Source organism: Cibotium barometz, chromosome 51 (genome assembly GCF_041138505.1).
Source record: "Cibotium barometz isolate CiBa-2024 chromosome 51, ASM4113850v1, whole genome shotgun sequence".
Classification (NCBI taxonomy): Eukaryota; Viridiplantae; Streptophyta; class Polypodiopsida; order Cyatheales; family Cibotiaceae; genus Cibotium; species Cibotium barometz.
The window spans coordinates 30,612,316-30,623,584 of NC_141096.1; the positions used below are offsets into that span (position 1 = coordinate 30,612,316).

Below are 11,269 nucleotides of genomic sequence, written 5' to 3' on the forward strand. Positions count from 1 at the left end.
CTAGTGCTTTTAATTATTCTTGTGTTTCCACATCTTTTTGACATGTGTACAAGAGTATAGAAATTGGGCATCAAACATACGTAGCTTTCTCATGCAAGCTTTTTTTTGGCTTGTTTTTCATGGTTGAAGGGCTTCTTGTGGACAAAAACAAATTTCTCATGCATGGATTCTTGAGAGAGAGAGAGAGAGAGAGATCTATAGCGGACTTGTGCGAAACCTTCCCACATAAGAAATCTAAATCAAAATGTCAAATCCTTTTATATACATCCCAATGAATATTTTTTTAATTTAAAAAGTAATAAACTTTATTTCCTATTTACATTACGTAGTTCAATATGTACCTAAAGAACTTAACTTCTATTTGCTAAACTAAAAGTATGCATATGCAGAAAATCATTTTAATAAACATTGCATCTTTTGAAAAAAATAGTTTTATGTAAAACACAAGGACTCTAAATATAGAAAAGATGAAATTATTGAACAAATCAGAAGTTTTCATCAAGAGGCAACATTTTGGATCTAGTATATATTAGGTCAGGAATGTATGTGAAATTTTGTTTTTTTTAATTGACAAACCTTGTTTTAAAGGCTAGTGAAGCCAAGGAGTTTTTTTTTTGTTTAATCTAATGTATAAAATTTCTATATAGAAATCCAAGTTTAAAAATATAGCAAATAATAAATCTTGTAACATATAGGCTGAATTTTTAATCTAACAAAACATACCTAAACATATATAAAGCAATTATAAGATTTTGCTTGCACACACATTTGCATTTTCCTGAAAGAAGAATTGTGCACATAAAGAGACGGTGACTATGATCTCACAATTACAAACTTAAGGTGAAAGATCTCCCCCGCAACAAATGCAATCCACAATTTAAAAAATCTATGGAGGGATAGGGATTTGTGTGTTTGCCATCATCTATGTAGAGTCAAATCCACCACTTTTTCAATGTTTGTGCAAACTATCAAGTTCAATTTAGTGAGAGAGGTATAAACATGGAGATACTAATCAATTTAGTGAGAGAGGTATAAACATGGAGATACTAATCAATTTAGTGAGAGAGGTATAAACATGGAGATACTAATCAAGACCATTTATTAGACCCTTAGGTACTAGTAGGACTAAAGCTAGCCCTCACTTGGACTCTAACTTATCTTGCCCAATGGAAAAATATTGCCCTCAATTGGACTCTAACTTATCTTGACCAATGTACAATTTAAGCTATTTTTTGATGATTTATTTGATGATAATCACACTAACTAAATGAAGCCAATGGAATTATTAATGCCCAAATAAGGAATTCAAAATTCTCCCAATAACCTCAAATTTTCATATTATCTAAGGTATCCACTTATTCGTAATTAGTCAAATCCTTCCTCATCATTATAAACTAATGTAGCCTTAGTGGTGCATTTTTTCAACTCTTTAGTGGCGCTTTATGTTTCACCACTATAGCATCTCCAAAGCGATGTTGAGTGGTGCTTAGAGTGACACTAGGTTTTTTAAACTATGTGTTGCCACATGAAGAAAAATATGACATTTTTTATAGTTTTACCTTTTGTTTTGTTATGTTTCTCTTTTACAATTTTCTTTCTTTTTAGTTTTTTATGCTTCCCTCTTGCTTTCTTTCTATATCTGTGTTTAATCTCTCTATCTACATGCTCTCTCCCTTATCCCTTTCTTTTCCCATTCTCTTATTTTGCTAATACCTCTCATTTTTTGTATTAGGTTATGGTTTATTTCTTCTTTAATTTAAGTTATTGTACCAACATTTTTTTTGTCTATTTCCTTGTGGTTTTGCAACTTATCATCTTCAACTATTTCAAGGTAGATGCTCTAAACTTTAACCTTTTATTTTAATTTACAAACTTTTTTTTTATTTTTAAAATTTATTTTTAAAGGGACATCACCACTATTACATTGGGCCTAATGCATTAGCCCCAATGCAATAGCCCTTATTCATGAGGGCTTATTAATAAATAAAGCCCTAATTTCTTATGGTATTATACATTAGTCCTAGTACAAGATGCATTAGTGTTAATACATGTTGCATTAGTTATAATTTCCTATGTTAATGCTTTATTCATAATGCATTAGCATTATAGTAATACATATATTATTACATTATACACAATGCATGATGTAAACATTAAGCAAATGCATCAAGCACAATCCCCATGCATTAACTTACACGTGAACATACTATGCATAATTCATAGGTCTTAATGAGCATGGGGCTTATGCTTATGCACGATGCATAAACTCAAATGCATTAGGGCTTATGGATTATGCAAAAGACCTAATACATGAGGGGCTTATAAATTATGCGTAAGCCCAAATGCATTAGGGCTTATGCATTATGCATAAGACCTAATACATTAGGGGCTTCTATATAAGGGCTAATGTGTATAAATGGGTTGGTGAATGTTTTTATATATGAGCCTAAAATTTTAGAAACTTGGGCGAATCTCTGGAATTTTTTAAGCTTATATGCTAGAAACTTTTAGTGAGTGTACTTTTGGTGAATTTGTCTCCAAAACCCACCAAAACAACCTAGAAAATCTTAGGCGACTTTTTCTTAAAGTGTTTGGTGAGATAGCCTGACAATATGAAATACCCCTCTAAAATGGCCCTTGGGCTAAAAATGTCCCCTAATGTTTTCCTTGGTTTAAACCTTAATGTATTGGTTTTCCATGCAAGGAAATTGGGTGGTGGATTAAGTAATGGTGGGTAGACTTAGGTTTTGGAGAATGCCCAAGTGCCCATGAATGATTAACAGGAAAATTAGCTGAAGAAGTAAAATTTTCCTTAAGAGATCCAGTCAAGAAGGAAGTTGCTCTAAAAGATCCAAAGATAGTAGTCAAGAAGGAAATTGCTTGGGTGTCCATTATATGCAGCCAACAACAACTAAGCATGTTGATGAAAGTTCATTTTGTTATAGAAGAATCTCCATTATAATTTTCTAGACAAGATAATTTGGTCCAAATAACTTTTCAAGTTGATTAGGTCTCACCCTAGGCAAAAGAGCATTACATAGTGCACGATGTAGGCCGAAATGTAGAGAGTTATTCAACCAAGTTAGAGTATTGAGTTATTCAACCAGGTTAGTTTAGCACCATGGATGATGTTTCTGGCTTGACATGTACTGCCAAGTTTGCCACTTTCATTGGAATTAGATCTCTATTCCTTTGAGCCATGTAGCATTAGTTAGTTAGATGCATGTCACGTAAAGCGCTACGAGTCATGTTTATTACAATGTGAGCTAGCCTTGCATATGTAAAGGAGCACGTGAACGTCTTGTGTAAAAAAATATCATTCTTAGATTGAATGTGGTGTGATCTAGAGACTAGACATTAGGAGAAGTTTTTAGCCACACTAGTTGAGATGGAATTTAAAGGGAACTTATTTATAGGATCGAAAACTACTATTTCTAACTAGAGCCCTAGATTAATAGGGACTATCATGTGGCAGTGGAGTCTTTAATCCTTGATGAATTGATTGGGCATGTAGGAAATTGGATGGTGCATTAATGAATGTGGGTAGCATTGGGTATGGAAAATTCCCACGTTCCCATGAATGATTAGTAGGCAAATTAGTTGAAGAAGGGAATTTGGCTAGAGGAAGCAGTCAAAGAAGGAAATTGGGGGGTGTTTGTAATATGTGGCACGGACAATAGTTAAGCATATAGACGGAAGTTCGTCGTGTAATAGAAGCATCTCCATTAGAATTTTTTGGATGAGATGATCTAGAGAGTTTTTAACATGTTAAGTCGATTATAAGGTTACGCTATAGGCACTACATAGTACAAGGTTAGGTTGTGGTGTGGTGAGACAGCACCGAGAGAATTTGTCGAGGCTATCCAATTATTGATTGAATCCAAACAACAATGTGAGAAAGCATATCTAATTAACAAAGCTAAATATATAGGACAGTAAAATTCTATACATCGCTAGCATGTGAAACTAGGCATTACAGAAGACAATTACCACACATAATTAATATACAAGAGATTGATTGTATTGTCTCGGTTTTGAGTTCACAAAGCGATGCATGGCGTGATAGATATTAAAGTTCAAATATCAAAGCGTCTCAAAAACTTTCCAAGTAACTTTAAGGTTAATATTCTACTTGATTATTCTCACTATTCTTGTCCTTGCCACAACATACATGCACACACACTCGTGCATGCACAAACACAGACACACACACTCCAACGCACTCATGCACACTCACATACACATATAGACATAGACACACACAAGCATACATGCACATAGTCATACACTTGCATACACACACATGACTACGCATGCACACAAAGTGACACACACTCACATGTGTGCACACAAAATCGACGCTCGTCTAATCACCCACATACACATGTGTGTAAACACACCCACACACGTACACATGATGCACATATATACACACATGCATACTTGCACACACAAACTTACACACACACTTGCACATGCATATACAAGTACACAACATGCATGCACACACTTGAGTGTACACACACATACATAGAAATGCATGCACACATAACTGCACGTGTATATGTACATACACGCACATATATACACACACACATGCACATATATACATGTGTGCATCCACACACATAGGCACATAGATGCACATACACTACACTCTCTTGTTTGCGTGCACACACACACTCTCTTGTGTACATGTGCGTAGAGAGGCATACATGCACATACATATAGATGCGCGCACACAGGCACACACACACACAATACACATATACATGCAATTTCCATCACACACAATCATATGCGTGTACACAGAGAGTTGACACACATAGTCTTAGTGTGAGGGTAATGTGAGCCGCCTTCATTATGGCTTTAATAGATGAGGGTGCACTCACACAAACAGCTGCATGGATACACTATTGACACACTTGCATGCATGTGCGCACATAATAGAGTTGGTGCGTACACACTCGACACACATATGTATGCATACACACACACATTTCCACTTGTGTGCACATACATAAACACATAGGCTAGGTTCACATTGGAGCGGCGGAAAACATACTCTCAAACACACTTTTCCAGGTGGAACTCTTACAAAATGCACACTTCCGCCGTCCAACTGTTCACATAGGGAGGGGGAAGTAAAAGGGAGCCTGACTTCTTCCGCCGCCCACTGTGAACACTAGGGGGCGGCGGAAGAAAGAGTAAACACCATACCAAAAACCATAGAACAAAGCTATATTATGTCCAGAAAGCATAGTGTAACTACATAAAATAAAGAAGCCACACTACAAACCACAATAAACCAGACAAAAGACTTGTATTACAAAGGCTTAATCGGAGTTGGTAGGTGAGTCTCCCTTCCAAAAACTTGTAGGACATTCATCCTTGCTTGCTCTCTATACATTGTTCGGGCAAGACTATCTCGCCGCTCCGAGCCAACTCCAAGGTCACTCGCACCCCCTTCATTGCCTCCTTGAGCGCGCTCCATTGCATCCTCTATGTCAACTTCAGGTATTGCTTGAAGCTCCCTCATGGAGGTAGCTATTGCTCTTCGATCCTCTTCTACACGTCCAGAGCATGCTGACAATTCTGCTTCCGCCTCACGTACCCACTCCATATCAAAAGACTCTCCATGTTGGATACAAATGTTGTGTAGCACAAGACAAGCCGCAACAAGATCTGGGACATGACGTAGATTCATGTCACATCTTTTTAGCAAGATGCGAAACCTTGCCTTGAGCATACCAAACGCTCTCTCAACTGGCATCCTTGTGCTCGATTGAATGAAATTCCAATGGTACTTTAGACGTGTCAACCCTTCCTTGCATCCTTTGAAAGGCACTAACATGTATGGCCGTGCGGGGTAAGCACAGTCGCCAACAAAACAATAGTTATCCAGCTCGCCCCTTGCACATGCTTGCCCTATATCACTTCTGGAGAAGTTCAAGGAGTCATGCGCTGATCCGGCCCAACCGACATCATAATTCCATACTGAGCAATTGGCGGCTACTGTTAGTTGTAGCAAAATAGAGTGGAACCCTTTCCGATTGAAGTAGTCAACATGGTTGTCTCGGGGTACAATGATGGGGATGTGAGAACCATCTATCGCACCAACGACGTAGGGAATTCCCCTAAGTGCCTCAAACTCTCGTGCTAAAGTTACAAGCCGAGATCTTGAAGGCCATCTTATGTACATATTCCGGAGACCCGATTTCACAATTGCCTTGGAAAATGCAAGCATTATTTCACAACATGTGCTCTTAGCGCAACCATAGGTGTCACCAAGGCCCAAGAGTCCATCTCCTGTAGCAAGTCTGCTTAGAGCAATGGCTACCCTATCTTGAATAGACACAGGCACACGGAAGTTTGTGGTTTTCTTTTGCATGAATGGTGCTAGACTCCCACAAAGGTAATGAAAAGTTTCTTTGCTAACCCTAAGACGCCGCTTGAACATGCTAGCACTATAAGCACTTAGGAGATAGCATTTTACAAAGCCTTGAGGCCGTGGATATGCCCACACTACGGTTCGCAATCTTCCTCAACCTCACAGATCGTGCCATGCAACCAAGTCTGCACTATGCACTCATCATTGTGCATGCTTGGTTCTTTAAGCAATTCATAGATCGCTATAGAACACAACCATGCACAATAGAGTGCAATGTCTTTGGACATGCCCATTGTCACCTGCAAATCCAAAACAAGTTGATACATATTCAATTCTCAGCTTATATGGCTTCTTAGGAGCTTAGAAACATTCATAAATCCATACAACGCATAGGAACAAAGCAACGTCGAGATCCCAAACTTTAAAAACTCATACAAGAATAATAACAAGAATTTCCTCCGCCAAGGCTACTTGTTGCCCCCCCTTCCTTCCTTAAGGAATTCACTCATTGTGGCATGCAATCCTGCAAATATCTTCAGTCGCTCCCTCTCCAAGGCAACATTTTGGCTAGAGGTCTCCTTGAGATGGTCCAATAGATGTTTCCCAGTATCGGCCATTGTGGCCAAAGATTCCTCATACTTGGGAGTCACTCGACGACTTGAGGACATGGGTGCTTGTGGCTTCTCGTCATCTAGTGCTATAGTTACTTCATTCTTGTCACCGCCGGGGAAACTAGCATCATCCATTGTTGATGAAGAAGCGTGGCTAAGAGGAGTGACCGTGGCTCTATCGTGGTAATACTCATCCACCACATCGAACCATTTACATGTGTGCCTCCTGTCATTGCCAGATACCGAGTTGTGAGCTTTGTCCACTCTATATTTTGCTAGCACCGCTTGCCACTTCTTGCGACAACTTTCACTATCCTTATCGAAATCAGGGTAAATGCCGACTAGCTTTGTGGCCACCTTTGCCCACAAGTTGACCCCTTGTTTCCCAGGATTGTTGAACTCCTCACTCATGCCCCCCTGACATGAATGAGTTGGTCAACCCAAAAGTCTTGCCACTTGCTTTTCTTATTGTCGTTGTCGTCATCTTCCCCCAAGTCCACCACCACCTTCTTTTTGGAGTTCCTAGGTTTCTTTGGCGCAGGTTGGGTCTCTGGCACAATCTCCTCATCGCTAGGCTCCTTCCTCATGCCACGACCTCGCTTTGGTTGAGAAGATAAAGGGGGGTTATTGAGCGAGTTGGGTGATGGTTGGCTTCCTGGGGAATTGGGAATGGAACCCATGTTTGGGATACCTAGGGGGGATGATCGATTAGGAGGTTGCGCTACCATAGGTGAATGGGGGGTGGCGAAACATGAAGGGAGAGTTTGGAGAAAAGGAAGGAGAATTGAGCATGGCTTGGAAGCCATGAGGTGGCACATGAAAAGGAGGATGGGGAAATGAATAGAAATTAGAGTGCGGGAGAGAAGTTTGGGAGAAAATAGGATCATCGTCGCCTCGTTGTTGCGATGAATCAAATTCATGGCTTGGCAGCCATGAGGTGGCACATGAAAAGGAGGATGGGGAAATGAATAGAAATTAGAGTGCGGGAGAGAAGTTTGGGAGAAAATAGGATCATCGTCGCCTCGTTGTTGCGATGAATCAAATTCATGGCTCGTGTTGGAATCCATAGTACCTACATCAAACACGAAGAGAATATTAGCACCACATAAATTAAAAACACATAGATAAGTCATGATAATGGAAATGCAGTTTGTGAGGGGTCACCTTATGCGCTCGCTTCACGTTGCCTCCCGCGCTTTTCGCACACCCCTAAAAGAAAACCATAAGCACACAATGTCAAAGGCATGGCAAGTGTACCACAGAAACATTAAAAGAAAGGTAAATGGGTGGATAAAAAGAAAGCCTGATTGAAGTGCATGCAAAAGCACCTTGGAGAATGGAACTTGTGAAGCTTCTGTTTGTTCTCTGTTCTCTGGAAATTCTACAGGGTACAAAATCTCACCCTAAACCCTTTAATTTATAGAAAATTGAAGGGTGTGAGGGGGGGAGGGGGGGGGGTTTGTACGTTGGAAATTGGAACGTTGGGAATTGGGACGTTGGGAAAGGTGGGCTCCTCCTGCAAAAAAGTCTAGGTGGAGGGTGGAACATGGTTTGGGCGAGGGGGGGGGTCTGCACAACATCAGCAGAGTTCTTCCTATACGTGGCAAGGGGGGGGTGGATTTCCACCGCCCAGTATGAACCAAAAGTGCCATGGGGCACTCAATAATTGGAGCGCAGGCTGGCGGCAGCTTGGCTGCCGCCTTATCTGAACACGGCCATAGTATCGACACACACACTTGCATGTGCACATAGAATTGATGTACACATAATCATATACATGGATATACGTGTACACACACCCACACACGTGCGCACACACATGCACATTATGTACATACACATAAAGACATACATACGTATACACACACTCTTGCATGCTCTTACATACACACATGCACAACACATACATAGATACACATGTATATGCATGTGTATGCAACTTGAGCATACAAACCGTAAATATGGCCCCCGCCATCTTCTTGAAAAGGTCGACAAGGAGGACTGCGGCTATGAGGTGACCCGCTACCTCTTCGCCACTTTGGACATCCAGCTGCCCAAGTTCCTTCTCGTTTCAGAGAGGGATGCATCGGAGCGATGGAGCGGAGACTCCAACTGGATTGGCTACGTGGCGGTGACCACCGACAAAGAGACGAAACGGCTGCACAGTAATGCAGACAGAATGGGTGGCAAATCTCACGGATGTTCAGATCTGTCCGGACTTGAGCCTGGCCAGAGAAAGCTGAGGGTGGAAAAAGGTTTCCGGAGCTTGTACACTTCCAAGAAGGCGGGGTCCAAGTTCAATGAGACGAGCGCCAGGGAGCAGCTGGCACGGGAGCTCAAGAAGCTTTTGAAGACGTATGAAGCGGAGGAGGGCACAGTCTTGGGGCGGCACTGGCTCTGTTGAGTGGCTCTGGTGAGCTGAGCGGCGGAACTAGGAAGCGGCCCATAGTAACAGTGTTCTCTTTTGCAGGGCCTAGGGTGGGCAACTGGGCCTTCAAGCAGAGAGTAGAGCAGGTGGGGTTGAAGGGGTTGAGGATGGTCAATGTGCATGACACAGTGCCTAAGACACATGGATTCTGGGTGAATGAAAGAGGGCTATCGGGCGTTATTGCCTTCCTTCGTTTCTCCACCACAACCTTGAGGTCTACCTTCACGTGTTGGAATAGCCCCTCGTTAAGAACCAGTTTGGGCAGTGGACAATAGCCCCTCGTCCTGAGCACCATCGCCCAGACAACCATCAACCCTGAGCCATCAACGAGATGGTAAGCAACGATGAAGGGACTTATATATGTATTATGTAGTGTGTTGGTTGTTTGTAGCACCTTGCACGTGCCACTTATGCAGTCATAGAAAACTGATAGATTTTTGAAAGTAATGTGATGTTTTTCTTTTACATCTCATGTGTCTCTTTTTCTGGAAGGTGGAATACCTCTCTTTGTGGTAGGCACTGAACACATACCATGGAATACCTCTCTTTTTCTGGAAGGTGGAATACCTCTCTTTGTGGTAGGCACTGAACACATACCATGGAAATTACCACAAAAGAGCACAAATGTATTGCTGTTTTCTAAAAAAATATTTTTTATTAGAATCGAAGTACAAGGAATATTGTCAATATATATTATTGTGAAAACTAATGTCCTGTTGCTTTTAGTTAGCATCTTGCATGTGCCACTTGTACAGTCATAGAAAAATGAGAGATTCGTAAAAGTAGTGTGATGTTCTTTTACATCTCATGTGTCTCTTTTTTCTGGAAGGTGCAATACCTCTTTTTTTTGTGTGGAAAACACCGAAAACATACATTGTTAATATTGTATTATTGTGAGAACTAATGTCTTGTTACTTTTAGTTAATTGTCATTTAGCACCTTGTACGTGGCACTTGTACATTCATAGAGAAGTGATAGATTTTTGAAAGTAATGCGATGTTCTTTTACATCTCATATGTCTGTTTTTTATGGAAGGTGGAATACCTCTTTTTGTGGCAAGTATTGAACACACACCTTGGAAATTATCACAATAGGACACCATCCTCCCAAATGTATTGCTAGTTTTTTTTATAAATATTTATGAGAATCAGAGTACAAGGAATATTGTCAATAATGTATTATTGTGAAAACTAATGGCTTACTACTTTTAGTTAATTATCATTTATTAGCCTTAGAACATGTAAGGTCCTACTTTATATACATACTTTTATTTATAACAAGTGATGAGATATGCTTATGAGGTTATGTCACTACTTGTTCAAGGAGATTCAAATATTACCTAAGAACATGAGTAGGATTAGTGGATTGATGCATGTGGACCAACTATGAGATCAAAGCCCAAACCCACCACACTCACTTACCTTTCACCTGTCATCATTTGGAACATGGTTGCTTATCTACCATCTTGTAGAAGAGATAGCTAAAAAGATGTTGGCTAGCACTTGAGAAGACCCACCTCCCATTGTTATCACAAGAGTTGACCATGTAGAGCTTGGAACTCCCAACTGTTGTAAGACCATGCTCCGGCACCATGAAAAACAATAGCCTTCTCTCTCTCTCTCTCTCTCTCTCTCTCTCTCTCTCTCTCCCACTTACACACTCTCACTAGCACACAAGCACTACCAAAATAGCAAGAGGAAAGGATAGAGAGCTAGGAGCAAGAGCACACTCTCAATCAACACTCGAGGGAATTCCCTTTTCTCATTAGAGAAATTCACTTATAAACAAAGAAGTTATAAGTTTGGGTGTCCACACCTAATAACTCATTGGGTGCCCACT

The 11,269-nt window shown here is 40.5% G+C and overlaps 1 protein-coding gene across 1 annotated transcript; it reads left to right on the plus strand.

Annotated features, from left to right (window-relative positions):
• Positions 1–8,929: 8,929 nt before the first annotated feature.
• Positions 8,930–9,406, plus strand: LOC147609525 (phospholipase A1-II 3-like). The gene has a single exon (XM_086787972.1). It carries the CDS (start codon positions 8,930–8,932, stop codon positions 9,404–9,406), a length of 477 nt encoding a protein of 158 aa, XP_086644098.1.
• Positions 9,407–11,269: the final 1,863 nt, after the last annotated feature.

Bases quoted from the DNA above. Each gene is read 5' to 3' on its own strand.
- LOC147609525 (XM_086787972.1), top strand. From the start codon at position 8,930: ATGTGTATGCAACTTGAGCATACAAACCGTAAATATGGCCCCCGCCAT.